At 55.2% G+C, this 21,772-nt stretch overlaps 10 protein-coding genes across 10 annotated transcripts; 5 read left to right on the top strand and 5 right to left on the bottom strand.

The window, feature by feature from the left end:
• alkA (DNA-3-methyladenine glycosylase II) lies at positions 1-1,304 on the top strand (the record flags this gene model as incomplete). Its single annotated transcript, XM_025546526.1, has 3 exons — positions 1-974; positions 1,052-1,174; positions 1,241-1,304. 3 exons carry the CDS (start codon positions 1-3, stop codon positions 1,302-1,304), a joined length of 1,161 nt encoding a protein of 386 aa, XP_025400785.1.
• Positions 1,305-1,600: 296 nt separating this feature from the next.
• On the bottom strand, positions 1,601-2,642 carry BO70DRAFT_334426 (ubiquinol--cytochrome-c reductase subunit 7; the record flags this gene model as incomplete). The annotated part of the gene is made up of 4 exons (XM_025541016.1): positions 1,601-1,889; positions 2,098-2,151; positions 2,221-2,329; positions 2,527-2,642. 4 exons carry the CDS (start codon positions 2,640-2,642, stop codon positions 1,800-1,802), a joined length of 369 nt encoding a protein of 122 aa, XP_025400786.1. The 3' UTR covers positions 1,601-1,799.
• A 1,096-nt stretch (positions 2,643-3,738) lies between these two features.
• BO70DRAFT_361064 (putative mitochondrial carrier protein) lies at positions 3,739-5,223 on the top strand. Its single transcript, XM_025542958.1, has 2 exons — positions 3,739-3,910; positions 3,961-5,223. Exons 1-2 carry the CDS (start codon positions 3,829-3,831, stop codon positions 4,731-4,733), a joined length of 855 nt encoding a protein of 284 aa, XP_025400787.1. The 5' UTR covers positions 3,739-3,828; the 3' UTR covers positions 4,734-5,223.
• An 813-nt stretch (positions 5,224-6,036) lies between these two features.
• BO70DRAFT_361065 (uncharacterized protein) lies at positions 6,037-6,628 on the bottom strand. Its single transcript, XM_025542959.1, has 2 exons — positions 6,537-6,628; positions 6,037-6,289 (listed from the first exon to the last, which is right to left on the bottom strand). Exons 1-2 carry the CDS (start codon positions 6,576-6,578, stop codon positions 6,059-6,061), a joined length of 273 nt encoding a protein of 90 aa, XP_025400788.1. The 5' UTR covers positions 6,579-6,628; the 3' UTR covers positions 6,037-6,058.
• Positions 6,629-7,031: 403 nt separating this feature from the next.
• On the top strand, positions 7,032-7,633 carry BO70DRAFT_361066 (uncharacterized protein). Its single transcript, XM_025542960.1, has one exon. The coding sequence runs from the start codon at positions 7,301-7,303 to the stop codon at positions 7,502-7,504; it is 204 nt and encodes a 67-aa protein (XP_025400789.1). The 5' UTR covers positions 7,032-7,300; the 3' UTR covers positions 7,505-7,633.
• On the top strand, positions 7,529-8,347 carry BO70DRAFT_361068 (iron sulfur cluster assembly protein 1). The gene is made up of 2 exons (XM_025542961.1): positions 7,529-7,933; positions 8,033-8,347. Exons 1-2 carry the CDS (start codon positions 7,681-7,683, stop codon positions 8,188-8,190), a joined length of 411 nt encoding a protein of 136 aa, XP_025400790.1. The 5' UTR covers positions 7,529-7,680; the 3' UTR covers positions 8,191-8,347.
• Positions 8,348-9,580: 1,233 nt separating this feature from the next.
• On the bottom strand, positions 9,581-12,204 carry BO70DRAFT_361069 (ABC1 kinase family protein). The gene is made up of 4 exons (XM_025542962.1): positions 11,607-12,204; positions 10,936-11,540; positions 10,310-10,882; positions 9,581-10,201 (listed from the first exon to the last, which is right to left on the bottom strand). The coding sequence occupies exons 1-4, from the start codon at positions 12,047-12,049 to the stop codon at positions 9,954-9,956; spliced, it is 1,869 nt and encodes a 622-aa protein (XP_025400791.1). The 5' UTR covers positions 12,050-12,204; the 3' UTR covers positions 9,581-9,953.
• A 195-nt stretch (positions 12,205-12,399) lies between these two features.
• Positions 12,400-17,078, bottom strand: BO70DRAFT_378864 (serine/threonine-protein kinase; the record flags this gene model as incomplete). The annotated part of the gene is made up of 10 exons (XM_025545296.1): positions 12,400-13,430; positions 13,478-13,928; positions 13,976-14,180; positions 14,228-15,118; positions 15,165-15,953; positions 16,003-16,435; positions 16,487-16,551; positions 16,609-16,638; positions 16,698-16,832; positions 16,866-17,078. The coding sequence occupies 10 exons, from the start codon at positions 17,076-17,078 to the stop codon at positions 12,602-12,604; spliced, it is 4,041 nt and encodes a 1,346-aa protein (XP_025400792.1). The 3' UTR covers positions 12,400-12,601.
• Positions 17,079-17,918: 840 nt separating this feature from the next.
• On the bottom strand, positions 17,919-19,748 carry BO70DRAFT_224106 (dihydrofolate synthase). The gene has a single exon (XM_025538752.1). The coding sequence runs from the start codon at positions 19,298-19,300 to the stop codon at positions 18,050-18,052; it is 1,251 nt and encodes a 416-aa protein (XP_025400793.1). The 5' UTR covers positions 19,301-19,748; the 3' UTR covers positions 17,919-18,049.
• A 488-nt stretch (positions 19,749-20,236) lies between these two features.
• On the top strand, positions 20,237-21,499 carry BO70DRAFT_289116 (uncharacterized protein; the record flags this gene model as incomplete). The annotated part of the gene is made up of 1 exon (XM_025539305.1): positions 20,237-21,499. A coding segment is annotated over one exon (1,263 nt), but the record flags the coding sequence as incomplete, so codon positions are not given.
• Positions 21,500-21,772: the final 273 nt, after the last annotated feature.

Here is a 21,772-nt window from a genome sequence, read left to right on the forward strand (position 1 = left end):
ATGACACTACGACGCTCCGCTCGTCTGAGCGCCGTACCCAACAACTCCATACCGCTCCTGCAACCGGCGGTCCAAGCAAAGCGCGCCATCAAAACCACCAACCCCAATGGCATCTCCAAGACACGAAAGCCCTCCGCAACAGCAAGGGGGAAGAAGAAAGCCCGGAATCTCAACCCAGAACACCCTCCCCTCACCTCCGCCCCGAAACCCCAACCTCAATCCAAGACACCACCACCACTCCCGTCCACCAACATCTGGGACCCCTCCCCCACTAATCAAACCACACGCAGGCTACACTCCACTCCTCCCCCTCCCCCGCTTAACCGACCAGTCGAACCGCACCTCACCAACGCAACGCTCCTAACTCCCCACGGCTCATCGCTGGTCGCCTACCCAGCCGGCACGGAGGACGCATCGCCCAGCAAGACCGGCCGACCGCGTCCCACAGCCACCACAGGCACGCTTCTCGAACAGGCCGTTGCGCACTTGATCGCCACGGACCCGCGTCTAGAGCCCGTGATCAAGCAGCACCCGTGCTTGCTGTTCACACCGGAGGGCCTCGCCGAGCAGATCGATCCGTTTCGGAGCCTCGTGTGCAGCATCATCGGGCAGCAAGTCTCGGGCGCCGCGGCTAAGTCAATCAGGGATAGATTCGTGGCGCTGTTCGATGTCGATGGTCACACGGGCGCGGGCGCGGGCGCGGGGTTCCCATCCCCCGGGGATATTATCAAGAAGGATATCGACACCCTGCGCACAGCGGGTCTCTCGCAGCGGAAAGCGGAATATATCCATGGGCTGTCGGAGAAGTTTGCCGCCGGCGAGCTGAGTGCCCGCATGCTGCTGAATGCGAGTGATGAGGAGCTGGTGGAGAAGTTGACTGCCGTACGGGGGCTGGGGAAGTGGTCTGTGGAGATGTTTGCCTGCTTTGCGCTGAAGCGCACCGATGTGTTCTCGACGGGGGACTTGGGCGTGCAGTATGTTGTTAACTGACTGCGCTATGGTTGCATGCATGTGCGCTGGAAAGTATGACCCGCTGACTGACCGGTTATAGGCGAGGGTGTGCGGTGTTCATGGGTAAGGATGTAAGTAAGTTGAAGGGCAAGGGCGGTGGTAAGTTCAAGTATATGCCGGAGAAAGATATGTTGGAGCTGGCGGCAAAGTTCGCTCCGTATAGGTATGTGCTATGTGTGCTACGTGCTACAGTCAGGCTTGGCCAAGCGTCTTCTAACGGCTGGCGTAGGAGTCTGTTCATGTGGTATATGTGGCGGGTTACGGATGTTAATATCGCCGTGCTGAGTTCCTAGCGCTGGCGTGGTTTGTAAATGTGTATGATATAATGTGTAGAGATGTTACAGTTATGTGGCTGATAAGCATGGATAGTGTAGGATTGTGGTGGTGGTGTAGATAAAGTATTGGACTTGGGAAGCGTTGTCGGATGAATTGGCTTCATCCGAGCTACAACCGACATCGTAGCGTCATGCATAGTACCCTGACGACCAGCAGCCCCTCCTCACTCAGACAGCAACATCAAGCCAGCGTCATATAAAACCACCAACACTACAACATACAGCTTACAGGTACAAGGCAAGAAGAGAACGAAGACGAGTGAATTTGTACAGTATCAGTACACATAATTGAGTGCATAAATCAAAAGCTTCAATTAAACGACCAGCCAAATGCGCTCATCGCAGCATCATGACCGCCAAGCCGGACAGCAAGTGTGTCTCATCTTGTCCCGCCCATCTATAAGCCCCAGCGGCATTTTGAAGGATACCGATCAACCACTTTCGACAAGCCATTTACCGCTTGACGACGAGGGCGTCGAGGTCGACACGCTCCTGCTTCTCCTTCTCGATCTCGCGGATGATGGGGCTGAGGTACTCGACGTCCTGTTGGAGAATCAATCAGTATCAGGATATGTAATGAAGGGTTGTTGCCGGCCAGGGTAGGTAGGCATCTGATATGGGGTCCCCATCGGGTTGCCAATCCGCCTCACGGGATTGGCCGAGACGGAATGGATTGCGGAGAAACCGAACACGGGCCCATCGGTCTGATGCATGAAGGGGAAGGATCTGAATTCGACTCGATTCGACTCACCTCGGAGGCCTTGGTCTGCTCAGCAGCGGGGAGAAGGGTGTGGGAGACGGAGCACTATATCACACGCGAGTTGTGGTTAGATGATGAGGTTGGGTTTCGTAGGGTTGCATCGTCCCGACGCACCTGGAATGCTCTGCGGATACGGAAGACACGGTCGTAGGCCTCCTTGGGGGGGAGACGCTTGAGGGCCGTCTGGACGGTCTCGCTCTCCTCGGGGATCAGGTCATCGGCCCTGTCTTGGTCAGCTCGTCGTGCTGTGGGGATGTGGTGAGGTGTGAGTTGAGGGTCCAATCCCGGGACAGGCGGCGACCGGAATCGGGTCTGGAAGGTGATTGTAGCTCAATTGACACCCGTGATTCCATCCGTTCCCTAGATATCGGATCGCTGCTGCTGTCCGGGCCCCGGTGGGCAGGAGGGCAGGATGCCTACCTCAAGCCGAGTCTCCTGTAGCCGGCGGCGTCGGTGTACCACTGGGCCAGAGGCATCATCCAGCGGTTGAGCCATGGGCGCTTGACGATATAGGAGGCGAGGGAGGGAGCGGACATGGTGACTGATCCCGTGCGGGTATGAAGGGGTCCAATTGACGGGGGGTGGTGGTGTGGAGGGAGGATCGCGAAATGTCAGTCAAGCTGAGTAGGAGTTGGCCCGACGTTGGAGATTGTGCAAAACGGAGGTTCGGCGGGTGACTTTCCCAAAAACATCCGGCTGCGTGCCTGAGGCAGACCGCTCGTTCCGAGGGGGGCTGCACGTGACGGGTGTGTGTGTCTGGTGTGTCTGGTGTGTCTGCCCCAGGCATCCGCCGGCCTCAACACCGAGTCACCGACTCCACCTGACTGCCATAACGACTAAGACACCCTCCCAGCTTAATTCATCCCGTCCACATTGATCCCCTCCTGATCCATCCTGTTCCATCCGCTCCGGCTCACCCGACTGCCCGGACATCACCCCCCAGCGGCTCGATTCTTCTCCTCCGTTCTGGCTGGCGGGGATATCGGTCATTGGCCGTTGAACTTTTTTCTAGATCTTCTCTCTTCACTCCGATAGGGACGCTGCTTTGCCCCCTACACCCCGCCCCGTCTGTGCTCCAGATAGAGCGACCTTATCACACGCACGCACGCACACATATATAACGGTCCGACAACATCGCCTTGCTCGCGAAATCTTTTCTACCACCCCCGCCACGGTAGATTTCCTCTCCACCTGTGCTCCGAACGACACCCCTCCTCCCTCTCACCACGACTCGACAAGGCTTCTGCTGGGTTCCGGAGCGAGCACCGACATGCTCGGATCCGGGAACCCTCGGTGACATAACAGACGGATAAGAGTACTGCTTGAGCGCTGGCTGGAAAGATGTTTTCTGAAGGGCATGGCCCTTCCGGGGCCAGCGGCTCTCAAGAGCAGCAGGATACACCGTCTGACGGCACTCCATCGCCCGCCGTTCACGCATCGGCCGAGCCTTCCGCCCCGACGCTATACGATCGCCTCCAGATGATCTCAACGCGCGTGCCGGATTACTATATCACACCGTTCTGCGGGGCCAGTGCCGGTGTAGCGTCTGGGATTGTGACATGTCCGCTCGATGTGATCAAGACCAAGTTGCAGGCGCAGGGGGGTTTCGCGCGGAGACGGGGCTCGGCGGTCACCAAGACATTGTACCGAGGCATGCTGGGTACGGGGAGAATAATATGGCGGGAGGACGGCGTGCGGGGGCTTTATCAAGGGCTGGGGCCCATGCTGCTGGGATATCTCCCGACGTGGGCGGTCTACCTGGCTGTCTATGATCGATCTCGGGAGTATTTCTACGGCACGACAGGTGAGGGTATTGGATCTGCTGCTCTGGCAACGGTGCTGACGGTGGAACAGATAGCTGGTGGCTTTCAAGAGGATACGCTTCGATAACAGCGGGCGCATGCTCGACACTAGTGACGAACCCGATCTGGGTGATCAAAACACGACTCATGTCCCAAAGCCTCCGGCGCAGCAGCTCGGAAGGCTATCGGGCCCCATGGCAATACAACAGCACGTGGGATGCGGCTCGCAAGATGTACAGAAGCGAGGGAATCCGATCGTTCTACTCGGGTCTCACCCCCGCACTGCTGGGACTCGCGCATGTCGCCATTCAGTTCCCGCTCTACGAATACCTCAAGATGGCATTTACGGGCTATGGGATCGGAGAACACCCGGATACGGGCAGCTCGCACTGGATAGGGATCACGTCCGCGACGTTCCTCAGCAAAGTCTGTGCCAGCACCGTGACGTACCCGCACGAGGTGCTCCGGACCCGGCTGCAGACGCAGCAGAGGACGTCGCCGACATCATCCCCGGAAGAGATCTCATTTCGCGGGGGGGTTGACCATCCCCAGGATCGGGGCAGACGTGCGGGTGCGTCGTCGTCGGATGGGATGCCCAATCGGCCCCGATACGCGGGGGTTATTCGCACATGCCAGACCATTCTGAAAGAGGAAGGCTGGCGTGCATTCTACTCCGGGATCGGCACGAACCTGTTCCGGGCTGTCCCGGCGGCCATGACGACCATGCTTACTTACGAGTATTTGAAGAAGACGATCAGTCATATGAAGCATGAGGGGGAGATGAAGCTGCAGATGCACGAGGGCCGAGTGAGCGAAGGAATTTAACAAACACCCCTGAACTTGAAGGCGTACGAGCAGCAGGCTATCCATGCTGGAGTGGCGGGCATTTAAACTTAGTGCCACAGGCCCATTTACATCCCTGCTAGCCGTACCCAAGTCGTTATCATACCTGATATCTTCTACCCGGGCCCGCGCGCCCTATCCCATCCCCAATCATCCTCCTGCTTGCACATCGTCCACGAGACACCCTCGGCACATTAAACCCAAACAGGGGCTAGGTTAGACCAAAGCTCTGACATGTGAAAGCATCAGCCAACAATTCCATTCCCTCTGTTGACGGTCCTTGGTGGCATGAGTTTGAGCGTCCTTTGTTGTGTTTCGATAAACCCGCAGTTGCAATTGTACATACACACACTTGATATCTGCCCTTCCTAGAATATATGTTTTCTGTCAGTTATCTTGTTCATAGTTGTTCACCGTGTTTGCTTTGCTGCGGGATTATTGTCATTTCGACTAGTACGACTAGCAGTACGGAATAGTTAACATGCATAATTGTATAGCGTGTACGGAATAACTACTTAGTGTGTACACTGTAACTAGTTACAGGGTCCGGAATGACATCACCCATCTTCAAGATCACGTGCCTCGCACACTAAAACCGCCGCGCGCGAAATTCTCTGCGGTTTCTTGTTCCCGTCGCACAACCTCGTCGCTTTCTTTCTGGCTATATGAAGCCATTGAGGCTGACATGTTGTTATGATTCCAACCAGATTGGCCTGTCTATAATGGATTGACGGGTTGATTGGTACGCCTATCAGTTTACATCTATTTATCTATCCATTCATCCTTGCTCCAGGGCAAAGGATAAGCAGATTGATCAATCTGTTGATGACAGCCTCTGACTGACATGGGGGTTATCATTGTGTTGATTCCATTTATATGATGAATACTTTTTAATGGTAGATCCGGTTTTCAAACATGGATATGATCATTGATACACTGAAAATTCTGATTATGGATGATGATACTTTGATTCTTTGATTCTGTCTGCTGGCTGTCTACTATCTGGGTGCTGGACTGGGTGGTTGTTGGTTATTATTTATTGGATGGAATTGGGGGGGATAGTACTGCGTACTCGAGAGCAATGAGCAATGAGCAATCAATCGATGATAATAACTTTTTATTATTTCATATTCAAATTGAAGAAGAGAATCTCTATAAACATGCCAGATGTTGGACCGTCCTTCCCCCCCCTACCGTAGAGGGTTTATGTACCATAACCACAGCCACAACCATCACTACCTTTATTTACACAACCACCCCCCCCTCCTCCTCTTCTTCCCACCAAACCATAATACTACATACTGAACTTAATTCTTCTTCGCCCCCTGATTCTGACTCTGGCTCTGACTCTCCTCCAACGCCTGCTGCACCCACGCGTTCTGCGAATCGGTCTTCGCACGGGCCGCGGTGGTAGCGGTGGAAGTAGTGCCGACAGTCGGCGCAGACTGGGCCTCGCGACGGGCAGTGCGGATGGAACTGATGCAATAGGACCCGAGGATGAGGGCCATGGTGAAGGCGGCTATTGGGGCATTGAGGGACTGGGTTTCTTTTGTTAATAATACAGGATCATTTCATATCTGATTCATGGAAATGAAGTCATAGGTGTAGAATCTATCACCGCGAGAGGGAGAGAAGTGGGAGGGAGGGGATTAGTCATTTTTGATATTCCCCTTGGGATGGAATGGAATGAATATATATATAGTATATACTTTGCGCCAAACAGGACGGATGGGATCATGGAATCGGGACAGGAAGGAAGGAGAGACGATGGAGATGGTGACTCACCCCTGATGATCGACCGAGGGTGTTTCCGTTTGCTTTGGCCATTGAGGTATAGATAGATAGATAATAAGATCAAGGTATGGACGGGTCTGGGCTATGTATGCTATCTACTGTACGGAGAGTAAGTACTGTGTAGTGTAGTCCAAGGTACGGAGGCGTAGACCCTCGGCCCGGGTTAATCCGCCGCCGTTATCAGATGGAGGAGGCGGTAAGAAGGATCAAGGAAGAAATACCAACCGGCCGTTCGCGCCGTCTTGCTTGGTAATGCCGCCTGCAGAAGTTCCCGTTGGCCGAACTGCCGGGGGGAACCACGGGGAACCACTCCAACATCTGCCTCGCGACACATACAATGGCCCCCCTGACGTGGTCCCCTCAAAATTATCGCGTAGAGGGAATAGAAATATAAAGAAAAGGCTCAGCATCGTCCTCCCGATACACCGTGTACACATCCATAGCCAGTCAGCGACCACCCACCACCGGTTCACTGGAACGTCATCGCCTATCTCCGAGGCCGGTCCGCGGAGGCGACGGGGTTTCCCGAGGAGGAATAGCGCCGGTGCAGAAACGCCGTGGAATCTCTTCCCCCCCAATTAATCAATCGCCGCGGTCTATCAATCTTTCATCACATCACTTACACCTTCTCTCTCTCTCTCTCTCCTCTCCTCCCACCTGTTCACCACCACCACCACACCACATCACATCACATCAAGGATACCTCTCAACTCTTTCTAATTTCTTTTCCTCACACACACACACACACACACATCATGTTCCGTCGTCTCGTAACGGTCGCTCCTCGCGCAGGCAGCGTCCTCGCCTCTCCTCGCATCGTCGCCCCGGCCGTCTCCGGCCTGCAGTCCCAGACCCAGTCCATCCTGCGCTCATCTGCTCCCCAGCGGAGGGGATACCACGAGAAAGATATGTCCCCCGATCCCCTTCTATTGTTTTTTTATCAGCGAGGAAAATACTGACAACAATGCACTGCTGGACCACTACTCCAACCCACGTAGGTAGCTCCCAACACCATCACCATCACCCCAAACGTCATCACCAGCGAACGGAAAAAACCACCCAACTCGCGCATCCCACCCCCATACCCCACATCTAGAGTTATTAACCAAGGACGGAAATAGGAAACGTCGGCTCGATGAGCAAATCCATCGACGTGGGCACCGGGCTGGTCGGCGCGCCCGCCTGCGGCGACGTCATGAAGCTCCAGATCCGCGTCGACAAGGACACCAACAAGATCAGCGATGTCAAGTTCAAGACCTTCGGATGCGGCAGTGCCATCGCCAGTTCGAGTTACCTGACTGAGTTGGTCCGCGGCATGACCCTCGATGAGGCGGCTAAGATCCGGAATACCGATATCGCGAAGGAGCTGTGTTTGCCTCCTGTTAAGTGTGAGTTTCCCTTCCTCTCTTCTCTTCTGCTTTGTATTCTATGAATTTTGTGTATGAAGGTGGTGTTGGGATGCGATGGCGATGCTAATAATTCGATAGTGCACTGCTCCATGCTTGCCGAAGACGCCATCAAGTCCGCCATCACGGATTACTACACCAAGAACCCCCGCGCCGTGAAGACCGATCTGTCGGGCACTGGTGCGTCGATGGCCGATGTGCAGGTCGAGATTGAGAAGACCAGCAGTGCTACCATCTAAGGTCTTTACTCTTTAGTACCTTCTTTCTTATCTGAAAAAAAAAATCGACCAAAAAAAGGAGTTTTTTCGTGACGGAGGAAAAGTTGACGCTGGGATACCATTGATTACTACTACTAGTACCACCACTACTACTATTTTATTGAAGGAAGAATGGGAGCAAGGAAGTTCCATCTACGACGGCTGTAGATGGCAGACTGACTGATCGAACTGGATGGCACTGAATGAGCGAAGTGCGATAAAAACGAGGAGGACACGGAATAAGGATTTGATTCCCGGGCAATAAATACTAGCCTACCTTTTTTTTTTTTTTTTTTCCTTTTCTTTTGTTTGTTTTGTTTTCTTTTATCTGTTTTGTTTTGATTTGTGTGATGTACAGCATTCAGTACAGGTTTCACACCGGGGTGACATTATTCTTTTTTACTCTCTTTTTCTTCTTCTTTCCCCCCCCCGCTCTTGAATTAGCAAGACAGGAAGATTAGCAAGACAGGAAGGTTCTCTTGCTCTTGCTCTTGCTCTTGCTCTTGCTATCACTGTCGCTGATGACGAACACAACTCATGGAGCGAGTGGGAGAGTATAAATCAATACAGTACAGGGTGTTCTGTTACCTTATCCTTGGAATTAAATTAAATTAAATATCCTCTCTACTCAACTATGCATATACTGGCATCTCCGTATGTACTATATTTCTAGCAAGAATTTTACTGGGCGTATACCGGATATGTACTTGATACCGATACTGAGCAAAAAGAATGAGTGAGGGAGAGATGAGGGGAAGGGGGGAGGGACACGCATGTGTGATTCGCCACAAAACTGACATCATCATCGCCCATCATAATCATCCAGCATCCAGAGTTTAATCTGATAACTCGACCCGGATCACCAGACCCGACCCCAGACCCAGAGTTAGGGAGAAGTATAATTTGGGTACTAATCGAACTAGCTAGCTAGCTAGCTATTTGGGTTGTTAGTTAAGTATGCTATTTATGGTTGACGTGCATGGATGGGATGGGGCTTGGCTCGCAGGGTTCTTTCTTGTAGAACTGGCTGGGTTTGGAGTCTGGATTGGACGGTCTGAGGATCTGATAAGGGAGGAGTGTCTCCAAGGTACTTACTCTCTTCTCTATTCTTCTCTACTCTTTTCTATTCTGCACTGCTCTACTCTAGTCTAGTCTACTCTGCACTGCTCTACTCTAGTCTACTCTCTACTCAGTGACAGTGACAGTGATCAGTTGATTAGAGCACGGAAGTGAGGTGGTTAGTAAGTATCTATTCTATTGGAGGTGTGAGTGTCAGTGTCAGTGTCAGTATCTACGCATTTAAATACCTAGAAGATACCTGGGTAGGTAGGTAGGTAGGTAGTAAGTGGGAAGAAAGTCAACCATTACTGCCCTGATATCTGATATCTGAATCTGATCCTATGTATTCTCTCCTCTCTATAATAATAAGTATACAGCTTTTTCAAGACAAACCAACAAATCAACAACGTAGTCTAGAAACAAGGAAAGATAACAGAGAAAAGAGAAAAGAGAAAAAGAAGAAAGATGAAAGAAAAAGCCACAATGATAAAGAACAGTAACAGTGACAGTGAAATAACAGTACAGCAAAAATAATAAAAACGCCATATGTGCCATGCACATGCCTTCTAATCAACAAGGCAGAAAGATCAAACATAGACAGACAGGCAACTCACTCCTTGAACAGAAAAGCAAACTATAAATCAGTATTCCAAGAAGAAAAAGGAGGGAGAAAAGATATAGTCTATCTATAACCACCCAAACCGACTCTTCAGCGCCAACAGCGTCTCGTAAACAGATAACTTCAGCTCCACGCGCAGAAACCCGGTCCAGGCGCAGAGGAAGCGCCAGAAGTTGCGCGGACGGAGCAGGCCGCCTGTTTCGCGGACGGCGTCCATCTGCTCCTCGAAGACGGTGCGGGTGGCGTAGCGCGCGAGGATGAGGAATGTGCGCATGGGGCCTTGGCGGGTGTGTAGGTTTTCGTCGAGACTGCGGGCTGTTTTGGTCGTTAGTGGGTGGATGTGGATGTGGATGTAGGTGAAGATGTAGATGTGGATAGGAATATGGATGGGGGAGGAAAAGTGTAGGGAGAAGGATGACTTACTCAGGTCATTAGTTTTGAGAATCAACAGAATGATCCGGGGGACCTGCCCAAGCAACTCCACAAGTTGCTGCAGCATGCCCTCCGCCAGCGAGCCAGACATATTATCTCTCTCCGCGGACGTGCGCGCAGACGCGATATCCTTCTTCTTGAGCACCAGGTAATCTCGGCCCGTGATAGCGCTCGCGAAGAGCGGGAACTGTTCATCGGTAATGCCGGCGACCTTGCGGGCGTATTCGCGCATGCGGGGGATGTCCGAATCGATGACCGCCAGCCAGAGGTGGGCGTAGTTGCGGCGCAGGTCCGTGGGGATGTCGCGGTACAGACCGTGGTCGTAGAGGATGATGTCGAAGTTCTGGTGACGGCGGGTGGGGTTCAGACGGATGGCGATGTTGCCGCCGTGGGGGTCGCAGTGCAGAGGCGCGTTTTCACCGAAGATCATCTCGTTGAAGATGTGCGCCAGGGCGGCGGACACTTCGTCGCGGTTGATGTGGTTGGCGTCGAGGAATTCCAAGTCGTCCGGGCGGCGGCCGGAGATGAATTCCATGACGAGGATTCGTTTTTGAGCCCACATGACTGGGTGGATGGGTTAGTGTGTGTATGTGTGTGCATCGGGGATGGGACAATACCATCAGGGATGACCAGCGGCGCGTCCGAATGCTGCTTGAAGTACTCGCTGGCCCGCATGGCATTCTCGGCCTCCATGCGGAAATCCAGCTCCTGGGGCAGAGACAGATCCATTTCCCGGGACAGCCACTCCAGGTCGTATTCCGGGAAGAAGCGTTTCAGCATCGAGAAGGTGAACCGAGTCAGGGCCAGATCCAAGGGCACCCATTCGGCCAGTGCCGGATGCTGCACCTTGACGGCAACCTTCTGGCCCGTTTCCTTCAGTGTACCAATATGCACCTGCGCCAGGGAAGCGGCGCCGATCGGCTCCGGGTCGAAGGACGAGAACAGCTCGTCGATGGGACGGCCCGTGTCGGCGAGGAACATCTGCTCGATGGATTCGATCGACGAGACGGGGCACTTGTCCTGGAGCGGGATGAAGGTCGTGGTCCATTCGATCGGAAGCAGATAGCCCATGCTACTCAGGTGTTGTCCCAGCTTGATGAAAATCGATCCATTCTTCTCCAGAACCCGGAGAGTCCGTTCCGCGCATCGCTTGTGACAGGCTCGAATCGCCTCGCTCCGCTCCTCCGGCGTGGAGGTTTCTTGCTTAAGCGTGACCCGATAGCTGTGCAATTGGATGAGTATGCCGTATCCTTGTGAGGTGCGCAGTGCGCAGTGCACTTCCACTTACTCGTTGATACAGACCGCCAATGCGCCGACAACCCGCCCTGTTCTCGCCGCCGCACGGTAGAGATGCTGGGCCTGATCCGAGAACACCACCGCCCCAACAACGATTGTACCTCCAATCACGGCATACTTGATGACCCTGCGGCGCGACTGACCCGGTCCGGACTGGTTCTGATTCCTGTCATTGTGTTCCGGTTCCGATCTGGCGGTCTCGAGCAACGGAGAGGTGCGGGTGGCGTAGGAAGCCCGGAAGATGGACGGGGCAGCAGCAGCCTGGGCGAGGGAACGTGAAGGACAGATCGCAGCAGGCGGACGGGTCGAGGTGGAAGTCGTGGAGATGGGGCGGTGGGAAAGGAGAGGCCGCCAGGCGACTTGGGCAGGAGATCGTATGACCGCTGCGGGATCAAAATTGGACGCCCGCAGCGGAATGCGGAGCGCCGCCCTCATCCCGAACAAGTGTCCACAAGGCGAGACCAGGCGAGTTCAGCAGGGCACTGGACGGGGTGGCTCATCCGTGCCAGCACACAGCCTGGAGAGGGAGGGAGGGAGGGAGGGAGAGGGAAGAGGGGAGGGAGGGACTGGAGGACGAGAGTCGGGGTGAAGGTGGAAGGTTGAAGATCCGCAGCGGTGGCCGCGGCGCATTTTCGTGGCTCTTCCTGCGCCGGGCCCGAATCGAGCCGTCGCCACCACAGCATAGCGTCTACTTCATGTACTCCAACACATTCAATGTACTTCGTATGTTCTCGGCGAATATCTACACAGACAATATCCCCCCCCCCCCCCCCCCCCCCCAGGCGGTCCCGCCTTCCTGTACCTGATCCCTGCCAACGCACTCGGACAAAAGCATAATCCCCCGTTCCCCATTACCATTACTCCTTCCTATGCAATGCAATCCCCTGCGCCGATACCTACCACGTTTCTACCTCCAGACACCGTTTGACATGGCCCGAAAGACAAGGAACCGCCCAGTAGTTGATTAGGAAGTCCAACGACCGTCAACTATGCACCCCAATCCGAATCAGTATGGGTCGGCCGTCGGCGCTGAGGAAGGATGGATCGTCGACGAGACATCGCAGTCGACGGCCTGGGCTCCTCTTCCGCCAGAAGGTCCACCTGCGACAGTCGGTTGGCGACGTTTCGCGACATGCGGTTTCTCGACGCAGCCGCACCGCCGCTTCCACCCAGTCCCACCGAAAGAGCTGGGCCAGTACCATCTCGACTCCCGGGTCGCAGTGCCAGCCCGGAACCGCTGAGAGTAGGCCGCGTGTGTCGCTGGCTTTCGCGTCCGTCGAAATACTGCTTCGATTGACTGAACCGGCTGATCTGGGGGGTCGCGGGGGCGGACTGGTTCGTGAGCAGGCCCGGGGACGTCGTCGATGTGCTCTTCCGTCTCATGCCGGGCTTGCGCTTCTCCATGTTGTACACTTCACTCCGTTCGTTAGACTGGACCAGCTTGCCCGCCATGTCTCGCACCAGAATGGCTGGGTCGTGCTCCAGTTCGCGGATCGCTTCCAGAAGACCGTATCGCGCAAGAAGGCCGCCTTGTTCGTCGCTGGAGTCGCATATACTCGAGATGATACGCAGCAGGTTCAGTCGTACCGCGGCCTTGTTGTGGTGCAATTTCTGGCCCAGTCTCATGAACAGATCGGGCCGTGCGAAGGTCGAGGCAATAGGCGGGCTCAATCGCAGGAGTTTCTGCAGCGGTTCGAGGATGTTTTCAAATGCGTTCGCTTTGGATACCGTCAGGCACCGGACAATCGAGTCCGTAAACGTGTCAAAGCGGTTATCCAAAAGATGTTCCTCAACCTTGGCCGTCTCCTCTTGAAGCCTGTCGACGGGTTAGCTCGGAACTGACGCTGCATGGACACAACTTACCAGGTGAAGATGGCGTCCAAAGCAGTCACCTGCCAGTACGGATCAGAGAGCAACGAGATGTAAAAGGCCAGACCCTTGTTGCGCCACAGTTCACGGCGTCCAACCTTTCCTGAATGCGCCATATCGCACAGGATGGGCAGGGCGAACTCCTTAAGCGGTCGCTCAGTCTTTACGATCTTCTGAAGCAGCGGGACAATGCCATTCAGCGCCGCATCCTCCTGGCGGGACTTGTTCAGACGGCACATGTTGTAGATCGTATTCAGGATCTGGTTGGAGACTTCGCGGAAGTGCGGCCGTTTCATGGTCGACCGCAGCAGATCCGTCAGCACGTCGATGGCGTTGGAATTCTGGAGGGAGTCAAGGGTCGTGGACAGCATCGACAGGTTCTTAATAAACTTCAACATGGTTATCTGATGCACGGGCGTCATCCGCTTCAGCTCTTTCAAGACTCCTGCGAAGGGGTTAGCAGAGCACACCCGGGTGTTGCGTATGACTTACTGTGCAGCACCGTCCGCTCCGCAACCATCTCCTTGACATGGTTCTCGGCCTGCGAGAAGATGAAGAAAATGTTCGCGATCCGGCCCTCAACAATCTCAGCCAATGTCCCCTGTTCGTCCAACACTCGGCTCAAAACAAGTGACAGTGGATCTAGGACAGAGTTTCGAGACAGAATCCTGCAGAAGTCGTTTTTCGGCGTCGATCCCTGGTTCTCGTCAGCATCCAAAAGGCAATTTGTCCAAGGGCACTCACCTGTAGTTCAAAAACGCTCCAGATACCGTTCACTCCGATGAGAACCAAGTCCCGTTCGTCTTCATAGTCATCTTCCAAGAACTCGACCAGTACATTCAAACCGCCCGCGCTGACGAACATCTGAAGGGTCAGAGTAGACGTTTGATACATCTGCTGCACGAAGGCCGCGGCTTCCAGTCGGATTTCCTGCGGATACTTCTTGGCGGCAAACTCGTTAATGATGGGAATGCCTCCCACAAAGCAAAGATTTTCCTGGACCTCGTAGTCATTGAAGATGATAGCGTTGACAATGCGCAACAAGCAGAGAATAATATCGCGACGACGGCATATGTCCAGAATCTCGAGGATCGGGAGCATCCCGTGCGCGCTGATGATGATGTTTTTTGTCTCCGGAAGATCACAGAAGACATTCAACAGCTGCTCTGAGATTTCACCGAGCACATCTTCATCTTGAGAGGTTTTCAAATCGCTGACGAAAGTCTCGACCTGACCCCGAAGCCGAGCATATTTGTCACGGGCGATGTTGGCCTCCAGGTCCATTTCATCGAGCCCTTCTTCGAGCTGGGCGAACGGATCATCCTCATCGTCTTGGTCACCCAGCCATGAGTTGTTCGACAGCTTGGTATTCAGCATCAACGTGCTTTGACCCGAGCTACCCTCACTCTCCGGCTTGTCTAGAGTGACCTCTTCGGCCCCCAGGATATCGGAGAAATCCTCGTCGCGTTCGTTCTCGGTGAATTTCTGAATCTCGATGGACGATGGGTGACGCTTAACAGATAGCCGCTTCCTGAGCTGAGGCTGGTGGTCTTCTTCGTGACCTGCGGATGCCTGATATCGGACCACCTCCTTTGAAGGCGACGGCATCATATCACTGTCTTCCTCGTCGGTTTCCTAGGAGTTGTTAGAAGAGATTCCGCCACAGTATGGGCATGCTCACCTGAAAAGCGCTCAGCTTGTCATCTAGGACATCTTCATTGGCCTTGATGAGGTCGGAGTAATCTTCGATCGAGTTTTCTTTGAAATAAGATGCCGGGCGCTGCAGTCTCAATGGTGGCACAGGCGTCTGCAGAACTGGCACATTGTGGTGCATCGCGGCCAGGGCGGCCTTTGACTGAGGTGTGTTCTCGTATCCAGTTTGCTTCGATGTAAAGGGCCGAATGGTTCGAAGAGGGTCCGCTTCACCGGACTGCTGCGAGAAGGAATCATCGAAGTCGTCGAAGCCGTCATCGGACCTCAATACTGTACCATCAAGAGACGCAAATGCCTTGAGCTTCTCAGACGAGAGCATTCCCCCGAAGTTGTCCTGTGGTTGCAGATGAGGTAGCTGCAACGCACTGGGAGAAATAGCCGTGGCGAAGTCGTCATCCCAGTTGTCTTCTTGAGTAGAGGCGGGGGAGCGAAATCGATCTGTCACATGCTTCGAGACCGGGCTAGGGAGTATGTCTTTGGTTGGTGTGTACCGCGAAGGAACCATATCCGTGCGCAGAGGAGCGCCCTGGTTGTCGTATCTGTACGGCTTCCGGACGGTTCCAGCATCGGGGGATCGCAGAGCCTCGTTCCACTCCTGGACACTTTTGACCGCTTCCTCATACTCAGTCGATTTCTTGGGGACCACGGAGTCAGACCGACGGGCATTGACTATCCACGGGTGCTTGAGAAGCTTCCTCGCCGAGACACGGAGGTTTGGATCCTTCTGGAAGCACTGCATCAAGAAGTCCTTCACAGCCTGTGGTACTAGTCAGAGACGGAAACCCAAGGGGAAGGAATGGACTCACTGGTGAAGCTCCCTGGGGCAAAGGAGGGTGGTCATCATTGACAATGCGGAACAGGGCTGGCATGGGTTGGAGGCTATAGTACGGCGGTTTACCCTCCAGAAGCTCGATAACAGTGCAACCAAGACTCCATATGTCCGAAGCTGTCGTGGCACCCGAAAGCTCAATCACCTCCGGGGCCATCCAGTAGGGCGTGCCAACAACACTTGATTCGCTAAGACCTGTTGTCCTGCTGGCGACACCAAAGTCTGCCAGCTTGACGAGGCCCTCTTTGGTAGTGAGGATATTGGCTCCTTTGATGTCTCGGTGGATAACACCTTGCTCGTGGAGATAGAGAAGGCCATGAAGGACCTGGGACATGTAGAGGCCAACCAAGTTTTCCGGGAATCGACCGAAATTCTTTGCGATGGAGTGTAGAGAACCATTTTCGCAGTACCTGGATTGGTCAGCCCATCCACTTCGGATAACAGTCCACAAAGCGACTCACTCGAGTATGATGTTTAAGGTTTCAGCAGACTTCACGAATCCTTGGTACTTGACGATGTTGGGGTGCTGCAACCATAGATCAGCACGGATCAGATAGCACAAGTGCAGGGGCAAACAACTTACATCCAGGTTCTTCAGCAGATCGATCTCCAGCTACAAAGCATGATATCAGTGAGAGCGCTTCAGCGTCACGTTGCACGAAGGACCGTTACCATAATCACACGTAGTTCGCTCTTGGGGAGATCCGCCAGTTTGATCTGTTTTACAGCGACGGTCTCCCCCGTGTTCCAGTTCAGTGCCCTGTAGACGGACCCAAACGCACCTTTACCCAGACAGTCGCCCAATTGCTACAACGTGCCGCGGTTAGCATCTCATCACACCAAGGCCAAAGGCCACAGGAACGGCATCCATACATAATCCTTGAGCTCCGCGACATCCTTGGCCGACGACTTGATGACCCGGTCATCCTTCGCCTTATCCTCGCGTTTGGCCGGGCTGGTGTTGAGTCTGGTCAGTCGTGTTTTGGCCGGCGTGCCCTGCACCTTGGACGGCGGCTGCGGCCCCTCACTGGCGTCGCTGGCTCGGGAGACCATCGTCAGGAAATATGTGGACCCCGGCGTCCCTTCGAGTCAAGTACACTAAGCTTCAGCAGACAGACAGACAGACAGTCGCAGTATCAGTTAGACGACGGACGAGCAGCGGGTGGAAAAGGCAGGCGCCAGGAAAGCGATCGGATCGTTCATTTCATGTCAGCACGACCTGGGATACAGCAGAGAGCTTGGGTCAGTGAAGGTCAGGTCATGTAACACATTGCGGGGCAACAGCAGGGGAAACAGAAAAACAAACGGCGCCGAAAACCCACGACAGAAAACATGGCATGATCGAGGGGAGCGAGGAAGGCAGGGAGGGAGCAACACATACAGGAGCGAGCGATCCTTGGTTCTTCTCGCAGTCGAAAGAGCCGCGTCCGTTGCACGCGTCGGTCTCTCTGCCCATCGAAGAGTTCGCCTTCAAAAGCGACAGGACCGGGACTGGCGCCGGTCAGTGAAGGACCCGGAAAACCGCAAAGCTGGATCCTGCAGACGGACTTGACTGTTCGAGGAGCGAGGGGGGGGGGGAGGGAGGGGGAGGAGAAGACCACCGCTGAGGGCCGATGCAGGGAAATCAGGCGGGTGTTTTGAACTTTCCTTTTCTCCACAGACCACCAGCTGGCTTGGGCCATGACGCAGCGCCCGGCCGCTGCTGGAGTATCTCCGGTCAGCCTTATCAGACCCCAGCTGGAGCTCCGGACTGGAGGAGCTGTCGGCCATTTTTCTGGGGTCGAATTTACTGGGTCTGCATGCTGGGGTGGAAGGCTATCCGATGATCCGATACTGTTCTGCACATGCGCAAATCCTCATCACTACAGTACTTACTAGTACTACTGTTTTACAGTGGAAGGACAAGGAAGGGATACAAAGACTTCCGGATGGAATTACCAAGGAAACACTCGCTCATATACAGATACGCCAAAATGCTGCGATGGAAAAAAGGGTATCTCTCGGTCGGCTACAGGATGTCTGCCTCATGTTTGCTCCCGTGCCCCGCGGAGAAGTCGTAGAACGTCCGACACCAGGTAAAGACTGCCAGCAATCACCATCGGCTCGCCCTGCGCTTCCCGACAGGCCCAGTTGATGGCAGCCACGATATCCTCCCCAAACCCCTGGATTGGTCCGATCCCCGCGATGGAACTGACACACGCAGCAACTTCCTCGGTATCGGTCGCTTTGACCCACGGCATGCCATCGACATCGCCAAAGGCCGTCACTGCCACGCGGTCGCCAGCCTTGATTATCGAGTGGAACAAAGAGGCGATATCCTTCCCACGAGACGCGGCGATGACCCAGGTGACGCTTGTCCCGTGGGGACGCAGTTTGTGGTCCACGTACTGCCCCAGAACTTCCGCCGACTGAGTATTATGCGCACCATCCAGCAGCACAGGCTCTTCGCGAGCCGCCAACGGCTGCAGGACAATCTTCTGCAGGCGCCCCGGCCACTCCACGTCACACAGTCTTGGGATAAGCGCATCGACCTCAACTTCCGGGCGATACTGAGCGAGGGCCAGTTTCAGGGCCGATACCGCACAGGACATGTTCGCTCGTTGGTGGGGTTGTAGGTCAAGCGTAGCGAAGAGACGGGCGAGCGACGGCGAATGGCTCTCCGGCGCATCGGGGCGCGTGTAAACCGCATCGATCTGGAGCTCCTTGATGCGGTCCTCGAGAGTCCGGATCGCCTCGGGCGAGTTGGTGCTATCCACCACACACGGGACTCCCGGCTTCAAGATCCCCGCCTTTTCCCGGGTAATCTGCTCGATGGTATCTCCGAGGAGGGACTGGTGGTCCAGGCCGATCTTCGCGATGACCGAGACCAGGACCTCGGTCAAGATATTTGTGGCATCCAGCCGCCCGCCCATGCCGACCTCCACCACCCCGACATCGACGCGCTCATGGTTGAAGATTTCGAAGGCCGTCGCCGTCAGCAGCTCAAACTCGCTGGCTCCGATGCCCAGGGTCTGGTCGCGCAGCTTGACTCGAGCCTCGATCTGCCGGAATAGCGACTCTTGGACGACTTGCTCGCCGATGGTGATGCAGTCCCATCGGTCAATCAGGTGGGGGGAGGTGAAACGGCCGCAGCGCACGCCTCCAGCGGACAGCAGGTGGGACAGGTAGGCACTGATCGAGCCTTTGCCATTGGTGCCGGCGATGTGGATGGCCTTCCAGGTCAGCGGCGTCTGCTGGACGAGCCGCGTGATACGGCTTAGGCCGAGCTCGATCATGGCTCCAAGTGTGCGGTGGATGTGGTAAGGACGGAAGAAAGCCTCATGGTCGGGGAGACGACGAGGGGTGAGGGTGTCATGGGGGAGGAGGAGGAGGCTAAGAGGGCGTTATCAGTGGAACTTTCACCGGTTCTCGAAAGCCGCCGATCGCTGTGACTTTCCGCGGGCTTCGGCAAGACGATCGGGGAAGTGTCAGGTCACGTGAGACGATAATGGTGCGCCTGAGGCAGGTCTGCCAGACGCGAGCGTGATTACACTTACGCAATACAGAACGGTAAGTTTCGGGAGGAGCAACGACGGGACCCAGTCCGTACGGGGCAGATACGGGGGCAGTTACGGAGTCGATACCCCGTTCATAAATTGCCCTTGGGGGTTTTATTGATTCTAGATTGATTCTAGATATAGAGCAAAGGCATCAAGGGCAACTACTTCCCACTTCGTACAAGGTAGGGATATGAATAGACAGCAGGCTGAGTGCAATGTGGCTGTACTGGATTGTACGCCGGGACTGTGGCACCATCCACAGCGTCACGCTACGGCAGCCTGAGGCGCGAAATCTCTTCGCCTCCGCTATTCATTCAAGGAAAACCGAACGTCGCCGCCCTTCTCCATCAACACACGCCTGGCCGTTGTCGTTGTCCCCGCAATCCGGGCTCCTCTCGCGTCGCCTCACCGTCTTCTGGATGTGGCTGCCCCTTTAGATTCAATTTGTTGAACTGTCTCTCTTTGCTCTCCCCTTCCCCTTCCCTTCCCTTCCCTTCCCATCCATCCACTTAGCACTTAGCCATACCTAGCCATGGGTATCCCGTAAGTTTCCAAGTTTTTCTCTCTCTGCCTGCTGTCGGGTTACGCGCTCGTTGCTGCATTAGGCTAGGCCAGAGCGCACGAAACCAGCTGTCATGACTGACCGATCGGGGCAGACTGTTTTGCGAGTCTTCCTCCACGGAGGCCCCGAAGAACAATGCCATCAAAGACCCGTGTGCCGCTGCGCGCTCCGCAATCCGTCGCCAGCCTACCCTCCGCCGCCCTTCGCGCTATGGCTCCACCCTGCGCAGCGCAACCCTCCGATCGCCCTTCCCTCGTCCGCTGGTGGATGAGATCGAGCGCGAGGCGAATGGCCTCCCCCGCCATGTCCGCTCTCCGCTGTCGAACCCCAGCACCGCCGACGACCCGTTCGATCTGACCACCGGCCTCCTGGATTCAAGTCGACGCGAAGCGGGTCAGCGGCTGCTGAGCGATGCGCTCCGTCATGACCGTCCGGGCCAGCGCCTCAGAATTCCACAAAACTCGTCTTTCCCCGACTTCTACCGCCGCCCGTCGCCCGGGGTCGAGGTGAACAACAACAGGCCGGAGCAGGATGCTCCATCCTTCACACCACGCTTCGCCCCTGCGATCGCATACCACAGGACGTCGTCTCCTCAGGCGCACCCCGATGCCCTCCGCCTGTCGCGGTTCCTTCGACCGGATAGCCTGGGGGATCTCTCGATCGCGGCGGCCTTTCCGTCATTGCGACGCGTCGGACAGCGATCGATCAATGAGGCGACCCGCCCTGCCCGCGAAGCGATGGTCGATGGCCTCGGCGATCGCCAGAGAAGTGTCAGTCCGGACGACGACCATGCCAATGATGCGTGGGAGACTCTCCTCACTACGATCACACCGGATACCAGCCTCCCCAGCGCCGATTCCTCCTTCACGTCGGCCTCTGCATCGGGGACGACTGCTTCGACGATCGGGACGACCCGGAGCTCCGCAACCTCACTGCAACCCATGTCCAACCCCATGGACTCGGGTGCGAATGCCCTACAAAGAGCGCTTGATCCGTACCCCGAGTTTCTGAACCCGTGTGACTATTCGAGCTCGACCGACTCGGAAAGCGATTCGGAGTCGGGGATCTCGCAGCAGTCGCTGTTCCGGCGGTACCGACGTATCCGGCAGATGGAGTCGCTGCGACGTGCCCAGCATCTCCAGTCGACGATGAGCAACCATCCTCCAATTCCCACCATCTCCTTTGCATTCTCCGATTCTTCTTCCTCGGACCCCGACCTGCACCAGATGCAGGCCATCCTCGACCGACTGGCGCGCCGGGAGGATATTCCGGACGAGTGGTGGGCGGCAGCGGGCCTGTCTCGCACCCTTGGGCGTCGGATCGGGGAATCGCATGGCGCCGAGACGGTGGACGGGCCACTTCCGCCGCGATGAACGCATCGTTTTTAATCTTCTGTTACTGTGTCAGATATCGAAATATTGGCCTGTCGGCTCTCACCTGCGGCGACAGGCTCGCGGTTAATTTAGCGAGGGGATCTTTGTGAATTGTTTGGCGTTATGGTGTTCTCAGCTGCAGGGGGTCGGTGTCTCGTGACCTCTGGGCTAAGGGCGGGGGAACGGCCTCTTTTTTTTTTTCGGACTGGGATGTTGATACTAGGAGTACATATCACTGAATCCACTTGTACCCATAAATATTGTTGGCTGTGT

The sequence above is a fragment of the Aspergillus heteromorphus genome (assembly GCF_003184545.1).
Source record: "Aspergillus heteromorphus CBS 117.55 chromosome Unknown BO70scaffold_8, whole genome shotgun sequence".
Taxonomy (NCBI): domain Eukaryota; kingdom Fungi; phylum Ascomycota; class Eurotiomycetes; order Eurotiales; family Aspergillaceae; genus Aspergillus; species Aspergillus heteromorphus.